General features: G+C 39.2%; 1 protein-coding gene across 1 annotated transcript in view; it reads left to right on the top strand.

Moving 5' to 3' along the window:
- pcloa (piccolo presynaptic cytomatrix protein a) overlaps window positions 1-19,990 on the top strand; it is a 65,722-nt gene that overhangs the window by 4,757 nt on the left and 40,975 nt on the right. Inside the window, exons 3-4 of the mRNA XM_053509084.1 lie at window positions 1,680-2,735; window positions 18,679-19,008. Coding sequence (XP_053365059.1) covers window positions 1,680-2,735; window positions 18,679-19,008 — 1,386 coding nt within the window. The remainder of the gene's footprint in view (window positions 1-1,679; window positions 2,736-18,678; window positions 19,009-19,990) is intronic.

Here is a 19,990-nt window from a genome sequence, read left to right as displayed (position 1 = left end):
GTCCATTTCTCCAGAGTCCGATCTGTATGCTCCCTACTATATCCAAGCCTTTTTTTCCCAATTAACCACACTAACATGTTGGTTTTCTTATATCCACACATCTGTTTAGTCCCAATCCTGTGTGTTCTCATCGCATTGTGCATGCTTTAACTTTCACTACTAAAAATAACTGTTTTAAAATGTTTTATTTTTAAACATGCAACTTCACCAAATCTGACCACATTTCTTCCTCAAAGGTAATGGTTCAGCACTATCCTTCTAGGTTTTACTAAAGTGGCAGTTAACTGAAATCTGGTAGTAATTTTAAATTTTCTTATTTGTTTAAATGGCAATTATTTGATCCTTTTAAAATGGCATGTTTTGGTCAGGGAGTATACTTCACTATTAAAAAAATAAACAATAGGTTTATTGTTAGTAACTAAAGTAACTGTTAGTAACACTTTATATAAACCATTATAAAACCACCAAGATTAGGCTTGGTGTAAATCTGAAATTTATCATCAGAACATTGGGTGCAAATGAACAACCAGTCTTCCCATGATAAATTACAGATTTATTCCAAAACCTAATCCGGATAAAATAAATGACTATATGATTTGTATGAATTATTATCATTAACAGTAGTAGTACGGTAGCACAGTGGCTTAGTGGTTAGCCTTGTCGCATTACACTGCCATGGTTAGGGGGGGTCGCCTTTAGTCTTTGTACATGGAGTTTGCATTTCCTCCCTGTGCTTGGTGGGGTGTAGGTTGATTGGTGTTTCCAAGCTGCATATAGTGTATGATTGAATGTGTGAGCATGCCCGTGCCATGCCATGGGTTGGCAACCTGCCTTGTGCTGTAAGCTCCCTTGGATATGCTCCAGGACCATGCACAGGATAAGCAGTATAGATAATGGCTAGATCTATTATTATTATTTTCTATTATCAATTAGCAACAACAATATTGTTATTATTATTAGTAGTAGTAGTGGTATCGTTACTGTAGGTGCATAATTCTTTGTAAAGAATTACTATAGATATATTACTACCTACACCTAAGGTTAAATAATATATTGTAAGAACGGTTCAAAGAAGCACTGTCATCATGATTTTGTGTGCAATAACAGAAGCTCTGTTATAATCTGAGCTGCAGCTTATAATGCATTATAACACGCATCACTCCAATGTCTATTAGTCAACATAACACATAATAAAACACTGTGTAAGGTTGTTTCATGTTTAACTGATGTAAGATTTTTAAGCCGCTTTTAAATGGGAATGAAATTTCATCTAAGAAACCAATCACATACGCCATGATGCCACATGACATGCAGTGCAGATACTTTTCCAGCTCTCTTTATTAGAATATTAGTATGCACAATGGTCTATTAAACATAACACGTTACATAACCTGACATTTTGAATCCATACGATCATAATCTTGATAATGTTAATACATTTATACTGTTATATTGTACCTCGTCTAGAATGACATTCTATTAGTTCTATGAATATCTGACCCCTAGTCTTATGAGCTTCAATCTTCTGATTGGAAATGCAATCTTTTGTGCATTATATTTTAATGAAGGGAAATTTAAACGAGCTCTGTTCATAAATTGGCTTATGGCTGCAGTGATGTGTTCAGCTCTTTTTCAGTTGCCCTGATCTGTCACTGTTCTGTTTTTTGTTTTTTTTTCAGGGTAAAGAGTGGTTATGTCTAAACTGCCAAATGCAACGGGCAATGGGCGGCATGGAACCTCATGGTCCTCCGATGATGAAACAGCCTCCCAAGCAGGGCTCGGCCCCTCCATCCCCACAGAGAAAGGAACCACCTACTGGGTTGCCCTCAAAGGATGAACCAAGGAAGAAGCCTCCAATGCTGACCAAGCAGCAAACCATGTCAGATACAGGAAAAGGAGCCACTCCTCCAACAACTCCAAAACAGAAGACTCCTGGTTCAGGGGCACAACAGAACCCCCCTAAAGGGGTGGAGGAAGCTCAACCTGGACAAAAATGTGGACAGCAGCCACCTTCACTTCAGAAACCTGAACATGGTGGAATGGGTAGTCCTCAACCCTCTCCTGCAAAAACCACCCAGAAGCAGGATGGAAGTGGCTTTTTTGGAGGCTTTGGTCTTGGAGGATTGACCGACATGACAAAACCCCCTGCAGAGTCAGTTACAGGAAAATTGTTCAGTGGTTTTGGCAGCTCATCCAAACCACAAGATGGCATCGCAGCACAAACGGGTGACTCAATTACTGGGAAGCTTTTTAGCGGGTTTAGTGGCCTGACAGAAACACCCAAGCCACCGGTATCCACTTCACAGGCAACTGAGGGTGTGTCTGGAAAGATGTTTGGATTTGGTTCTTCAATCCTTAGCTCAGCCACGAACCTCATCACTGGGGAAGAACCAAAGTCTCCTCCAGGGTCATTGCCTGATTCTCCCATCGACTCTGGAGTAAAATCGTCCCCTGGCTCACCTCCAGATTCTGAATCTCCCCCAGACACCCCACCAGTCTATTCCAAAGACGCTGCTTCTCCCAAGCCTGCGTCCACTGACGGGAAGGCCATAGCAGATAAACCCACCTCAGAGGCTACCAAAACAAGAGATCCTCAGACTACATCCAACTGTCCACTCTGTAAAGTAGAACTGAACATAGGAACAGGAGATGTGTCCAATTACAGCATCTGTACAGAGTGCCAGAAAACTGTGTGCAACCTTTGTGGTTTTAACCCCATGCCACATCTCTCTGAGGTAGGTGGTATATTCTTCATTAAAAATGCTATTCCAAAAATACTAGCTGTTTGGTAACATGTCTCATGAGGTCATAAGACTACCAACTAGACAAAACTTTAGGTCATTTATTTTGCCAACGACTGACAAAAAATAAAGAATTAGGTACTCTTTTAGACCAGTGGTTCCTCTGAGGTTCTTTGCATAGTTATTGGTTCTTTGTATTCTAAAGGGGTTTTGATTGGAAACACTTGACAGAGCAACAGAAAGTTGAAGAGTCTTTAACAGCTTCTCCGGAGGGACAAATTAAAGAAACCTTATGGGGATGGATGGAAATGTTTTGTAAGAGTATAGATGTCGAACAGATGGTAGTCAACTACACTGCACCAATAGCACCAATGCATAGGCTGAGCCCTGTTACATAAGCATTGCCATTAGAATACTCATGAGTACCAACGTTTTGTTTCAATCCTCATCACACAGATTAACTTGTCTTAAAATTATTCTGTGAGGTGTACAGTATAACTTAGGCGGTAACTTTTTCTTCCCATTTTTTAAGGTCATATAATACCTTTAAGGATGCTCCACCTATTCGCTATACTCTTCATTACAACATGAAGGCACTTCGGCTGGTGTTTATTGTGCTACTGTAGTGTGTGCCGGGATTTTTAGAATCCTGTTGCTCAGTCTTGTAATCCTGCTAAACTATTTCAGGTGTACTAATCAGATTAGTGTTAAGCATGGCCATCCTGCAATACCTCACATGGCCAATATTACTTGATTTCTTGTGACTGCTTCCACTGCTCTGTGTGTAGCTGTGGGCCAAGGGGAAAAATCTTACTGTGTGTGATCTTTCTGCCATCATTTGACTTTACACACAATGTAGTTGAAGGTCTGTGGTGAGAGTGAAGCTAAATGTTAATTTAAGTACACTCCCATTTAAATAAAAAGATTGGAACGTTCCCTTACAAGATCGCTGGCTTTTAGTTTCGGCATGTACTCTTGTTTTAGCATTGCTAATTATAGGAACAGACTGGTCATCATATTAGAAATATCCTCTCCGCCCCTCACTGAGTGCTTGTCTGAACTGATTGTGTATGTGAATTTGGTCGTGATGTGCTTCGCCTGAAGCAAAGCAGCTTGATAAATTGGATAATTGGCAATGGTGTGGACTGGGCACTTAGCATATTGTCCTAGAGTTGTCAAATCATGTTCCTGAAAATCGTTGGACTATTGTGAGTGCACACAAGCCAAAAACATACATTTTCCCTATTTTGGTATATTGATATACAGTATTTTTTAGTGTTTGCATGTACATGTGTCTATGTATGCGCTTGCATATAATCCTTTCTTGCTAACAGGATTTAAATTGTAGGTTTTGTGAGAGCGGAATCCTTCTTTATCTTACCATAATCTTTTTATATGGAGATGACAAGATTTACCTTTTGTCCCATTTGCTCCTTTTCTCCTGTTTATCCTCTCTGTTGATATATCTGATTACAGAATAAGCACATTCTAAGAATTGCTTTTATTCTGAGATAACAACCTATTTATACTAATATCTCACTGTTTTAACTGCTTGTCTACTTCTAGCTTTGGGCTTAGCGTTTTGAGATGCTCCCTCAGCTGAACTGGCTGTGTACTCGTGGAGGGCTGAGCAGCCTAATAGCCCATTCAGACTCGTTCTAGTGCCTCGCCCCCTTGATGGAGGGAACGTGTGCCAAATGCATGCCTTCACTGCTGCTGCTCCTCCATGGCGACAGTGCATAGCAACACTGCCATGTCCCCCATAGTAGTCAGTTATGAAACGCTGTTCAGACAGCCGTTGCATAACAGGAGAGCACATTAGAACTGAGTGCTAGTCAGTTCCAGATAAACAGTAATTGGTTTTTTCCAGCTACTGTACTTTTACAAATTTACATTCAATTATATACCTGCTTACTTATTCTACACTCATACTATCCACATAATCGAGTGCATTTTACAGCTGAGCTAAAGGTTAACAGTCTTGCTCAATGATCCAACCAGTTGGCAATTGTTTGTGATGGGATTTGAATACGCAACCTTCTGATTCATGGTGCAAAGCTTAAATCTCTAACCCAAACTTACACAAACTTACTCAGTTAGCGTAGATTATCCTTTCCTTTTTAAACAATAAAGTCTAACAACTAGTGGTCAGTAAGCAAATCAAGTGTCACTGCTTCCATGCATTGGAGGTTTGGTGATTTCACAGCAGTCCCACATAGAGCTGGATCAAGACTTAGATCCCTCTCCTAGGGTGTGTTAGCCATCTGCTCCTGGCTTGGAATCAGGATCAGGCCACCTGATGTGTTGCATCTCTTCTATTTTCTTCTTGTTTCTCATGCTAAAGAATTTTCACTTCTATATATAATATAAAATGCCTGACCCTGCGCTCTGACCAGTGTTTTCCCCACATAGAGTATACTTGAATGGGCCGCACAAGTATATTTGTGCACCCTCATAAAATGAGCCAAAATGTTTACCTAGATAGTTTAAACAGCCCACACTCAGATGGTATGTACAGCTACCTAAATACAAGTTAAAATACAAAACATAACCTAATTTTTGACTATCAATGACCTGGTCTGTCATTACTAACTTCACTTATTGACTGTAGTCAAGGACAACAACTAAGCAGTAGAGTTTTACATCATATCTTGCTAGCTACTTCATAAAGCATTTCTGCTTTTTCAAATGTAGGACCGATAAGTCCTGCTCAGGGCAGCTTGCTTCTCTATGGGCGCTCTTGCATATGGAGTGTTTAGTCAGTCTGAATCAAATACTGGTACAGTTACACATTCTGTGTGGTTTGTCAGAAGCAGGTGTGAACTAAAACAACCCGTCTGAGAGCGAATTGAGGTTCTGAATCAGCCCAATTTAAGGAAGTGAGTCAAACAGGCTGTGGGTTGGACGCCGGCATTTTTCCACATGCTGGCTAGACTGATGTGTGACACAAGGAATAGATTAAGCCTGTTGAATTTTGGATATCTCTGCTATTAAAATAAATGGAAAAAAAGAATCAACAAAGTAATGGTGTGAATTTACAGTTTCGCTGAGCTGAGCTGACCTCAAAGTCGATTATTTTTCAATAACCTCACATTATGTTTCTTAAATATAAAACAATAGGTCATATTTTTATCCATGTAGTTGTGTTTTATATTAGGGACAACCCAGTGTCACAGAATAAATGTTTTCATGTATCTTATTTGCAGCACTTTGTATATTTTGAATGCCAACATTCTATCAGAAGTACAATGGTACCTCGGCATAGGATGCACAGCTTCATGAATCTTTGTTTTAAGAACTGAAAATTTGCAAGAAATTTGCCTCGGCATGCAAAGCATTATCGGCATATATAAGCAACCGAACCGAGCAGGGGTATACGCAGGTAAATTATATTTTCTTTTATTTGTGCTGTAAAAGAAAAAAATAGTGACAAGTTTGGTACTTTTGATATAATTTTCAGGTTTAACACAGTTGAGTTTAGAGTGCATTTATAGGTGCAGTATAAATTCAACAAACATGGTTGTTGTTTCTACTATTAAGTAAATAAACTAAGTAATCCCATCCTGTTACTGAACGCGATTGTATTCACAGAACCAAGTGTATAGTTAGGTAAACCATTTGAATTTGCCAACCATTTGCTAACACGTTTGAATGAAAATTCGCAGCAGCTTTGATTTTTCGGCAGCGATTTTATAATGGGGGGCAATCCTTGCCATTTCAGCTCATAACACCAGCGCATAGCTTGTTTGTGTCAGTGGAAAGCCAAGCAATGCAAGGTTTTGGTTTTTTTTTGATTTTGTGAAAGATTTTGTGATAACATAGCACCAAGCGTCCCATACATGTTAGCAAGTATGATTAAAAACACAAAGGGGAGCCACTTTCAGTTTCGCTTTTAAAGCAGCCGGTGTCAAGCCTAGAGGAATCATAAATTAGGGTTAAGTAAGGTTTAATGTCTATTTTTTCATATTTAACATATTTAACAATAATTGTTATTTGTTTTATATGCAAATATGAATATGGTGTTGGAAACTGATTATCTGCATTTACATTATTTCCTATGGGAAAAGTTGTTTCGCAATACAATCTTTCGCCTGTAACTGATTAAATTTGTATGCTGAGGTACCACTGTATATATTAAATCAAATATACACATTAAATCAAAATATTGCAACATATACAGTCTTATGCAAAAGTTTAGGCACCCCTTGATTACAGATTTTGGTGATTTTTTAAATTGAAAACATGTTAACACAGTCTCCCTTGAAAATAAAAAAAGCACAATATTCTCAGCCAACATTGATGCATAGTTACTTCTTATGGTATAAATTAAAAAATAAAAACAATATTATGCCACTGTGCAAAAGTTTGGGCACCCTAAGAGTTCCAGAGTCTCATATTTATTTTACAAGGTTTCAGACCTTAATCAGATCGTTAGATCTAATGCATGGCAACAGCTGTCATAAGTGAATGCCATTTTCAAAGCTTTACAATTACTTTGACTCTTCAAATCTTGTGCACACACTTGCGGACACTCGACAACCAAGGGTTCCTCTAAGCAGCGCTGTAAGACTCTGAAAATGAAAGTTATTGATGCCCACAATGCAGGAGAAGGCTACAAGAAGATATCAAAGTGTTGTCAGCTTGCAGTTTCCACAGTGAAAAATGCAATTAAGAGATTGGAACTGTGGAGGTCGAGGTGAGGAAGAAGAAAACACTCAGAGGGACCTGCTCGTTTGCTGGTCAGAAAGACAAATTAAAATCTCCATTTGACTGCAAAAAACCTGCAGGAAGATTTAGCAGACTCAGGAGTGGAGGTGCACCGTTCCACAAGACCTTCATGTAAGAGTCAGCAGAAGAAAACCTTACCTGCATTCCCATCAAATTCAAATCAAAATTAAATTCAAATTCAAATTTTATTTGTCACATACACAGTCATAAATAAAATTTGAATTTGAATTTGATTTTGATTTGAATTTGATCATAAAATCCAACGTCAGAAGTATGCAACAGAACATCTACAGAAGCCTGATACGTTTTGGAAATAAGTGCTGTGGACTGATGAAGTTAAAATAGAACTCTTTGGCCACAATCAGCAAAAGCATGTTTGGAAAAAAAAAAGGCGCAGCATTTCATGAAAAGAACAGCTTGCCAACTATTAGCATGGCAGTGGATCTATCATGCTTTGGGGTCATGTTGCAGCCAGTGGCACAGAAAACATTGCACGGGTGGAGGAAAGAATGGATTCCACTAAATACCAGCAAATTCTGGAAACAAACATCACACCATCTGTAAAAAAGCTAAGTTGAAAAGAGAAGGGCTTCTACAACAGGACAATGATCCTAAACATACCTCGAAATCCACTATGGAATACCTCAAGAGACGCAGGCTGAAGGTTTTGGAACGGCCATCACAGTCCCATGATTTAAACATCATTGAAAATGTGTGGGTAGATCTTAAAAGAGCTGTGCATGCAAGACAACTCAAGAATATTACAGAACTAGAAGCCTTTTGCAAGGAAGAATGGGAAAAAAATCCCAAGTACAAGAATTGAAAGACTTTTAGCTAGCTATAAAAAGCGTTTGCAAGTTGTGATATCTGCCAGAGGAGGTGTTACTAAAGACAGTACTGAACATGTGGGGTGCCCAAACTTTTGCATAGTTTAACAATAATGTTTTTATTTTTTATCTTTGTTCAATTCATGACATAAAAAGTAACTATGAATCAATGTTTGCAGTAAAATATTGTGCAGTTTTTCCATTTCCAAGAGAGGCTGTGTTAACATCTTTTTAATTAAAAAAATCGCCAAAATCTGTTAATCGGGGGGTGCCTAAACTTTTGCATAAGACTGTAACATTTTCATTTCAGTGCTTTGTGAGCCACATTCTGCTTCAACAAATTTTAACCTCTGCCAAAACACTATTTGCATAAGAGTACCGTGCAAAAACCGCCCCTCATTTCTTCATATTAAATTACATTTATTTTAATTTAATTTAATTATGTGGATTAACTTAAAGAAATGAGAACAAATGTTTTTATTGTGACAAAGATCAATGATAAAAGGTACATTTTTAAAATTGGTTTGTTGTGTAACAACCTCACTTCCCCTCTCGTCTGTTCCAACCATCATTCAGCATCACCAGCAGACTAATCATGAGCCTGATCATCTGTCACCATCTGCACCTGTTTCTCACTGGTTCATGCCTTAAGTTAGATTTTTTTATATGTTTGAATGATTCATAAGTCACTGTGGGGCTTAACAAACAAAACTCATTCCTCTGAAACTGCTCAGGTACAAGGACTGGACTCAAAATGAGAACTTCAAAAAGGCCCTCAGGAATCCTGGAGAACTATTCCTCAAGACTACTCCATAAAAAATACAAGAAAGTCTGACTCTTTGGTAGGAAAATATGTGAAATGAGGGTTGGCTCAGCACTTTTGCATCATACTATATATACAGCTAGAATAACTTATGGAATGGTTCTTATGGAAAACTTTTTTTAAAAATCAACAAGCCAGAATAAACAATTCTACAACATTTTGGTATAAATATCACATTTTAATATCATAGCATTATATAATCCAATCCTACCACAATGTTCTTTGGTAAAGTAGAAGCGCCTGCTCAAACAGAGAGACATCTGTTTGTGCAAATATTCATTAAGGACAGTTGTACTGAAATTGTAGATCCAAGCCTGAAAGGAACACATCAGGAGGCATAACAAATGCGACAACTGTGGATATTCCACATTTCTCTGTCTCCCTGATTCTGTGCTTGAGTGCCGAGCTGTTCGGGAGGTGTCCTGTCTGTCTGAATGTGTGAGCTTCGTTCCCATAGCTACAGTCAAGTTCCTCCTTCTGTCTCTTTGGCAACTTTATGTAATGTGTACACACATTTGTGGACATCGCTTTGTGTAACTGTCCAGTCACCATATCTATTGCCGTGGCTATCTGCCCATCTGTCTGGTAAACAAATTATGCCCGTTCAGTCTGTCTGTCTCCAGTTTTAGTCCCATTCCTTTTCCTCTAACTAAATCTGCATTTCCACTGGTACCTTCGTGCGCATTCAGTGCAGCTAGTGTGTTCCGATTGCGCAATACATTCATAGTGACTAGTGCTATATTTGTCATGTGCGGATGGTCTAAATTTATCAAAATGGCCAAGACGTTCAGCAAAAATGGCATCAGTGTTGACAAGTTCATGGTTCTCTCACAGACCTGCCCTACTTTTGAACTCCATCTCATGCCTTATATATGAAAACGTAATAAAATCGGCTTTCAAGTCATTCATTGCGGTATAAATAGATCCTATTCCAAACTGACCCCATTATCACAAATACACACTTTCTCTACAAAAAAACCTCCTAAATTTTTCATCACACACTTAAAATGTCTCTTCTCAGTGCTGCCTTCTTGAGCCTATGTCAGTGATTTGTTCTATGCAATCTTAGACCTATTATACAGTACAAGAAAATATAAAAGCTACTATAAATACTGCTTTTAAAAAGTTTTTTTTTATTTTTAATATCACAGTACATTTGGTGATGCTAATCCTTTTTTTTTCCAAGTGGTGTACAGGCAGAATTTGAGGTTTGGTATTCTTCTGATTTTATTGACCACTGGGCTACTTACTGTATATCAAGAGAGCTTCTGTTATGGAAACTTAATTAACACTTCCTGACCAATCAGAACAGAGAGTTTAGACGCAAGCTTTTTTTTTTTTTTTAGTACACAATAATATGTTTAAAAGGTCTGTATCAATTCTTAATAACACCGCTGTACTGTTTTATTGTATCTGCCATTCTTCAGGTGTGTGTACATGTGTCTCTGCATGAATGACCACAGGGCATTCTGGGAGTCCGGATGTCTTTGTGTCACTGGGCTTTTATTATGTGCAAATACAATGTGTCAGTGAGACCATGTGTTTCGTTTATGCTCGAGAGCCACTCTGAGGCCTGACACACTCCTGCCCACCATGTGTCATCCATTGTTTGATGTTTTGAAAGCAGCCATATTTTTAGGTGTGTGTGTGTGTGAGTACCCATGAGAAAGAGAGAATTTCTCTCAATTTTTGTTATGCTGCATCTTGAGTTACAGTGATGATAAATTGACCTTTATAACTTTGAAAGATACTGAGTTCAGAACCTTCATATGAGTCTCAGCTGAACTTTAGAATGCATTTTTGCATGAAACAAGTTGTACTTGCGTTCCAGATGACAAACTTCTCGGTCAATGTGCAAAGCAGGAAAATTTATAACAACCCAGATCTGTCGTAATGCACTTTTATGCACCTCAATTTAGATTTTAGACGGATACAATCTCTTTAATCGTACCATTCTGTGAATTCAGCCAAATCAAAGACCCATAGCATTATTGATTTAAATCTACTAAATCTCTGCTTGTAGAGAGTTGTCAGTGATTCATCCAGTCAAGCATCACGTGCTCGCCTCAACACACACACACACTCCCACCAGGAAATCAGTGCGGTGCCAAACATATTCTAACAGGAAGTTGCTGCCTCACTGAGACCTACTGCAGTTTGATAATAAGGAGAGGAAGACAGGAGGGGGAACGGATGTGACAAGTGAAGAGAAAAGTGCGGGGGACTGGAGAAATATAAAAGATGGACTTGAAGATGGAAGGGTTGGCAAAGATAAGCTCTTGACACTGAAGCTGTCATGCACAAAACCTATTTATTTATTTAATTTGTTCATTAGGGCAAACGTTTTCACACAATTATATCAAAATCATGAATCCAGCCACAACCATATTTTACAATACACTTTTTTTTTCATCCATTTGCTCAGGTTTTATTTCCCTTTGTATTTTATATCTCCGTTTCAGATTTTGTGATAGCTGCACTGTATAACAGTATACTGTTTGACAGGTTTAAATTGAACACTTAGCATTTTTAAATAAAACTAGGACCAATGCACTGTTGAAATCTCAAATTTGATTGATCAGAATTTGTTGATTTATTTTCTACAGGAGCTTGTATATCTACGTCAATCCGTCAATTAATAAGGATGTGCAGTTGATGATATTGTGAAATATTCTCTAAAGAGACGTTATTTAGCTTTTTTTTTTTCAAGAATTGTCTGTTCTTTACTTTTTCCCACATGGGAAAGTATTTAAAAGCTTTGCAGTTTTTCTGTAACACGTCAAGCTGCAATCGTCTTATTTACTTTAAGAGAGAAAAAAAAGAAAGAGACTACTGAGGAAACTAATGTTAATAGCTGTTATAGCTGCTTCATTAGTTTATTTTGTGAATATTCCGTAAAACTGAAACATTGTTATGAATGTATTTAAATTGAAATATGTTTTGTTAGCAACAACATTGCTATAAGAGGATATAATATGACGATTGAAACGTGGTGTTTTAGGGCCAGGATGTCCGATCTGATGCCACAGAAAAACTAGTGCAGCCCAAACTGATGAAAAAATATCAACACTGTCCATGATAGTGTTGGGGGCCAGGGGGTAGCTCAGTGGTTAAGGCATTGGACTACGGTTCGGAAGATCCCAGGTTCAATGAGGTCAAAGAGGGCAAAGATGTCAATGTGGTTGACCCGGTCTCCAAACATCCCAGATCTCAAGCCGACTGAGAATCTATGGAATGTGCCAGACTATGGAGGCTCCACTCCGCAATCTAAAAGATCTACTGCTAACATCCTGGTTCCAGACACCCCAGCACACCCCTAGAGCTCACATCTCGAGGGACCAGAGGTGGGGCATAAGGAGTGCTTAATGTTTTGGGTATTAATGTTATGGTATTAATGTTATGGCAGATCGGTGTATTCATGAAGTACAGTACAGTGTATGCTGTGTACTGTACATGGATACACACTTCCATTTCACTTTTATCCTAATTATACTACATATACATGATACATACTGCTTTTTAGTTAATGGTTTAGTTAAAGCATTATGTATTTACTGTATGTAATCTGGATTCAATAAAAAAATGAAACAAAAGAGTGATGCTAGTTAAAAGCTTAATGCAGAACATGAAATGAGAAAAAAGCTCATTTTACACAAGCCGCGACGGAGCCGAACTGTCCTCTCACACCTGTTCATCATTTCACCTGTTTACCCGCCTCAGCCACCTGGGGGAAGAAACCTGACACAATGGCTTTAATATCTCTCTCTCTCTCTCTCTCTCTCTCTCTCTCTCTCTCTCTCTTTCTCATGTGTGTGTGTTGAGTTTGCAGGTGAGCTGTAACACAATGGGTATCTTGTGATACATAACCATTCAAGAGAAGGAGTTTGTTATTAACAGTATTATACACTTTGGGGCATGTCGGTATTGGATAGTTATCAGCGATCACCCTGACAGCAGACTGATGTAAAGTGAAGTTAAGGTTAAACACGTGTGCATGTCCCAAATTGTGTGCTAAATTAACTTCATCAGTTTATACTGTAGTTATGTTTAATGTTGTGGAACATCTGTGAAAGAAGTTAGTCCATGTCATCGCTCATGTAATAGCAGCTCTGATATCAGCCTCATTTTCTCTTTTTGGAAGTTAATTAGCCAAAGAAATAAAAACATGTTTACAGAACAATCCAAAAAGTGATTAACTTTTAGGTTTCAGCTTCATCACTGTTACAAAGAGCTGGCACTAGAACTCACAGAAAACTATTTATATCAATAAGATTTTGTAGATGTGAAGCATCTGGCACACAGGTCCTTGTGTACTGTATGTTGTTACTATAAAAGCAAAAACGCATATTATAGCACATGCTTTCAAAAATTTCCTTACAGAAAACAGGCCTTGTGATCTATAGTGAAAGCAGTGGTGAGGAGAAACCAGCCACAGTGCCAGAGCAGAGGGTAAATTTAGCTCCTATTCCCACAATAACTGCCAGACTTCACACAGGCACACACACACACACACACACACACACACGTTCCCATTTCATCTTTTGACAGGAAGCGCTCCCCGGGAGTGAACACATCCGCCCTCTCCACCCCTGTCGAACAACTATGAATACCACCTAAGAAATTCAAACGCACACATTTCTTGTGCTGATGTTGTGTTCAAGCATCACCTTTGTTTCATGATATGAACAGTTTGCTCCATGTGCTCCTTTTGAGATAACATTGATGCCACCCTGAATTCAGTCCTTCTGATATTTCTGCTCAATAGCTTAGGATGTTATTTTCTATCCATTTAATTTCAAATTGACTGTCGAGTCCGGCTCAGAGAGCAAAATCCAGTAACTGAAAATGAAAAATCCCCTGAGAGGTTTGCTTTAAATGGCAGACTTTCTGAACGATTACATTTAAAGTGCTTTTTTTTTTTTTTATTTGCTTACATTTTCCGAGATTTCTCATACTGTATATAGTGTGCACCTAGTGCTTAATGCGGGAAACAAAACATATCCAGCATTCCTCTTGTAAACAAAGATACCTTTGACCTTTGAGCTAAGACTTAAATGTAAATTATGTCATTATTGATGGTTTTTGAATTTATGTCTTAAGCCCTATTCGGTCGAGACTAGTTTTACAGGGGGTCGTTAGAGAAATTTCTGTTTCACAGACGTAGTTTGTGATTTTAATCCCGTCTGAATCTGCCATGTCTGTCTTTTTCTCACACGACCTCTGTAAAACTTCCAGAACAAATTATCTACTGTTATTTAGCAAACTCGGGGGTCCTTTGAGAAATCTAATCTCGTCCGAATGCGAATGTCTGTGATTTTCCAAAACGCGTTTTCTTTTGTGTTTTGGTCAACATGAACCTCCGTAATCTCTAGCGAGCCAGTATTCAATACACCAATAATGGATGTAGAATCCACGCATCCTGGACATGTGGTCTTGTGCAACACATGTAAAACACATTGGAAAACTAGTCCCGTCCGAATATGGCTTTAGTGTCAAAGGGTCATTTAATAGACTTGTTTAATATATTAGGCAATAATCTACAAGTTATGTAAATTAAAAGGTTAGTCAGCGAAATCCCTATCATTTTAAAAAGTAGTTTTAGGTATCTGGATATCTGAAATAAGTTTTGTTCATTTTGGTTAAATTCTGAAGCACTTGTAATTACTCAGAATTGCATGAAATAATATTTAATAATGTATTGTAATAGTTTCGGCAGCATGGTGGTGTAGTGCTTAGCACTATCGCCTCCAGGGTCCGGGTTTGATTCCCGGCCAGGCTTGATTCCCGTCTCTGTGTGCATGGAGTTTGCATGTTCTCCCTGTGTTCGGTGGGTTTCCTTCGGGTACTCCGGTTACCTCCCACAGTCCAAAGCCATGTGGGTAAGGTTAACTGACGTTCCCAAACTGCCCATATGTGTGAATGAGTGTGTGAGTGTGTGTATGTGTGTGTCTAGTATGGATTGGCACCCTGTCCAGGGTGTACCCCGCCTCGTGCCCTAAGTCTACTGGGATAGGCTCCAGGTCCCCTGCGAACCCAAATACAGGATAAAGTGAAATAGAAGATGACGAGTGTAACAAGTTCGATCTTTTTACACGGGTGGTATCACAGACACACAGACACGAGGCGAGTTATTTAGGTCTGGTGGCAGTGCCCAGCTGGCATATAGGCACACGGATGGCACTAGGTGGTGGGGGGGGCAGAGTGGCCTACTGAAGGAAGTGCCTCTGCACGCTCCTGAAGACGTCCCCTCCCGCTGACTTGGGCCAGGACCAGGCCCTTCCCAGCTGTCTTTGGGCGCAGCGGCAGACAGGGGTCCCTTTTTGACGTCTGTCGGCTGAGCAGCTTTTTCAGCTAGGATCAGCAATCATACATATTTGTGATGAAATTTCTTATGATTGATGGAGTAAAACCAATTTGACGTTTACAGAAGACTTTGAGCACAGTACGGTGATGAGACTTTAAGGCGCAGTAGAACATTTAAATGGTTAAAACGTTTTAAAGAATGCTGTACTGTACGTCCGTGAATGACGATGACTCAGAGCCCACTGAAGCCGTTCCCAAGAACAGTCAGCGAGTGTAGTGCTCTCAGGAAAAAATGGTCTTTCTGTTTCTGCAGGTCAATGCACAACCTCATATGGCTAACCGCATTCCTGACCTCACACAGTGCATTCCTGAATCATTAAAGGAGTTCCTGGGAGGCTAGCATTTCAGATGTGAAGCAGGCAGTCAGGACATAGCTTTGGTGTACTGAGAATACTTTCTACCTTATTGATATTGAAGCACTATACTCAATACTGAAACACTGGGCTAAGCACATTAGGGTAGCAGGGGATTATTTAAAGAAATAAAAGTAGCTGTTACTCTCATAACTGAGTTGTGTTATTATACACAATAAAAAAAGTCCTGTTTTGACTTGAACAGCCTTGTACAGTATGTTCTGTTTCTCCACATTACGACAATAGGCTTTACAAGCCAGCCTCCTCCCATTGTGAAAGCTTAAACTGCTGAAGAAAAAGCCCAAAATGATTGACATACCTCTATTAAGCAAATCAAAGCAATGACATGTCCTGTGAAAGCATAATGCTTTTGTTCGCACCATGAACAACCATCAAGCATGTTTCTTCAGCTCTTATTGTACAATTGTGAATACATTCATCCTTGCATTTGTTCGTACCCAAAAAACTCTTGCACTCAGTCTTATTGTGGCTTTTGTTGCGTAGTTTTATGTAAAAGCACAATTCATATGTGCATATGCAGGGAGACTGGAGCCTATCCTAGGAATCTTAGGGCACAAGGCAGGGTATGTGGCTCCAACCCATTGCTCTACACAATCACTCATACACCAAATCAAGCAATTCCAGTCAATCCAATCAGTGCTAATTAGCTTTGAATCCACTTATAGTTTCTAGAGAACACTATTGCTACTATTTCAGAAGGAAAAAATCATCCAGGCTATTTACTCCATTACTGTATTTTTTAAATACTAAATCTACGAAGTAGAAAGATAAAAAAAATTATCAAATTTTTGCATCAATTTGGATTAATTCATATTGTTTCCTGTACTTACTTGAGCTCTTTATTCCTCTGCATTTTCGATGATATACTGGTTTCTGCCAGTACCCCTGCTGTGACACAGGAATCCCAGGCCTCCTCGATCTGGATTTAGCCCTACAGCTAAACCAGTGGAGAATAACAGGGATGCTGAGCATAGCACAGCTCATCTTTTCAGCAATCAAATGCGAGAAAGTAAACTCTCAGGATTTACGTAAGCCACTGGAGTGAGGTGCTTCATGGCAGAATGGTTCTGTGTGGACTCTAAATATAATATTTTTTGTTGCTGCTGTTTCTAGCAGTCACAAGCAGAGTGACTTGCATGTCATGAAAATATTCCTGAAATGTCAAGGGTGTCGTGAGAAGTAAATTGTTATTATGAAATGGTCTTTTGTTACAGGTTCGTGTTAATTATGCTGCACTGAAATGCATTGCTCCAATGTGAAATGAAGATTCAGGCAAGCTGAAAACATCCTGTATTGTATAGACAAGTAGCTCTTTCATTGAGTCTGCGGTCTGTTTGCTGACAGGATTAATCGTCTCTAAATACAGGCATTAAGTCATTATGCTGTAAGACCTCCCCAGAACAATCAGCTGTCCGCTGTGGTAGTTTACAAGTGCAATATGTGGTAGATGTCATGGCAGAAGGGAAAAAGTCAAAACCGGGACTTTTGATTCTACAGAATCACAAAGCATGGTTGTGAGAATTAAAACTACCTTTATTTCTCTATATAATCCTCTGCTCCACTAATGCACTTATCCAAGTGTTTCGCTAGTGCTTGGATAACATCAAGATAAAACGTTTTCTCAGTATGCCGGAGCCATGATCGGTCTGCTTGCTTGAAAAACTGGCTTCTGAGGAATTCCTTTCACTGAATGTTTATAGGACAGATGCAGTTTGCTTTGAGCCACCGTTGCCGTCATCCCCAGACGTATGGCCTTTTAAAAGCGTTTGCACCATTCAAATGTTTTCCTGCAACTAAGACTCTCAACACCGTACTGTGCTTGCAGTCCGCTGTAACTGGCAATTGGGTTTTACTCCTTCATTCACGTGAAATTCCCAGTTTACCTTGAAAACTTTACCGCTAATACTGCTATCACGATAAATTATGCCATGACTATGCTTTTATTTTGTAATATATTATAGATAATATCCTTTATAAATATAAGTAAAAAATTCTGATTGGAAGACGTTTTAAGGAATTTGTAGAATGTAACCTGTTAAAATGTTGTCTATTCTTTATTTTTTTCTAAATTGTATAAAGACATGAAATACAATAAAATACTGAAAACCATTAAGTAAAAATTCCCAAGCATTTTAGTAGCGAACTTAAAGATTATAAAAATTAGAAATTCCATAATGACTGTAATGTGATATTTTTTATATTATTTCATCGGGACACTGTCTTAAGCTGTAAAACCACTGTAAAAAGCTTTAAAAGTATGAAAAGGACTTTATTTAATGTCTTGGCTTTAACGCAATTGTTTACCTGTTAATCTGTTGTTGAGCAGAAAGTTGTGTAAATTAAAACGTTGGTCAGCGAAATCTCTAAATTCTGAAGCACTTGTAATTACTCAAAATTGCATGAAAGAATATTTAATAATGTATTGTAATAGTTTCAGTGGTTAGCTCTGTCACCTTGCACCTTCAGGGTCCGGGTTCGATTCCCGGCCAGGCTCGATTCCTGTCTCTGTGTGCATGGAGTTTGCATGTTCTCCCTGTGCTTGGTGGGTTTCATCCCATAGTCCAAAGATATGCAGGTTCCCAGATTCCCCATAGTGTGTGCCCTGTGATGGACTGGCACCCTGTCCAGGGTGTACCCTGCTTCATGCCCTAAGTCTCCTGGGATAGGCTCCAGGTCCCACGCGACCCTGAATACAAAATAAAGCGGTATAGATAAGTGAGTGAGTGAGTGAGTGAGTGAGTAATCTGTTGCTTATTTAGTGCTTCATGATAATTTTATCAGCCATAATACTCATATTTGGTCATTTGTTTATTGTCTTACAGAAAGAGTGGCTATGCCTGAACTGCCAGACCCAGAGGGCTCTCTCTGGACAACTTGGGGATTTGCCACCTTCTCCTTCCCCTTCAAAGATGCCAGCTAAATCCCAACCTACCCCTCCTCCTTCCCCAGCCAGAGTTGTCTCTACCACCTCTTCACCCCCTGCTTTTGTCGTCACTGCTTCCCCAACCAAAGCTCTCACTCGGACCCCTAGTGTAACTCAGGCACCAGTTGACATGTCCGAGCATGACTCAGTCACAGCTGATGCTAAGCGTGTAGTAGATTCAGCTGCAGTGAAACAAGACAAGGAACTGGCAGTAGTAGAGAGCACACAGGTAGTACCTGAGCCAATCAAAAAGCAAACACTTGACACTGCATATGAAAACACAACAGTGAAATGCATTCCACCTGAGCAAAGCATCAGTGCTCCTGACATTATCCTAAGGGATGTAGCAGATGCTAAGGAGACAGATGCCAGGCAGTGTGCGATAGTAGAGCAAACCGAGCCTAAAGCTCAGAACAAAAATAGAGGGGGTAGTGAGTCTAAGCAGCATGAACCAATACAGAGGGATTCAACTTTGAACAATGCTAATATTGCAAAAACACATGACAGTACTCATAAAATCTCCAGCAAGGCCACAGTAGTTGATTACAAGGCAGAGATCAGACAACTAGGGAGATTACAAGTAACGATAAATGAAGGCAAGAGTGATCAGGCATGTGATCGTGGTGCTAAGGTGGTTTCACCAACCAACCCAGCCAAGGAATGTTCTCCTGAACTAGTTTCACCAACCAACATGCAGACATGTTTAGAAAGTATACCAGATAATAACAGTCATGCCAATGTAGATTTATTTTCCAGTCCGATTATGATAACAGAAAAGGAAACTGTTATTAATATAGGTCATATTTCATCCAAAACTCTGGAAGGGTCTTTCACTCCCGAAACACATCAGGTAGTTTGGGGCAAAAATGGCGTTAAAAATGAAATGATATCTAACAATGATTCAGACGTGAAACCACATAATTACACCAGCTCATATCACACTTCAGCACACCCGGACATAACAAAAGAGGAATTTGTAGAGATTGGGAATGAGGTAGAAATAAAAACAGGGATTATGTCTTCCTCTGAAACTTCATTTGTATATTCAGTTAGGGCGGACACTGTTATTAATAAAGTCGAAGGAATATATTTGGAACAGGCAGAAGAGAAACAGTCAGGAAGAAAATCCAAAGTTGAACAAGAGTCAAAAGCACAAGGAGTCGTACAAAAGCGCACACAAGAGGCTCAAGCTCCTTCTGCTGAAACACCAG

This window comes from Clarias gariepinus, chromosome 12, assembly GCF_024256425.1.
Source record: "Clarias gariepinus isolate MV-2021 ecotype Netherlands chromosome 12, CGAR_prim_01v2, whole genome shotgun sequence".
NCBI lineage: Eukaryota > Metazoa > Chordata > Actinopteri > Siluriformes > Clariidae > Clarias > Clarias gariepinus.
The sequence above is the reverse complement of the archived record's forward strand: the minus strand, read 5'-3'. Positions and strand labels throughout refer to the sequence as shown.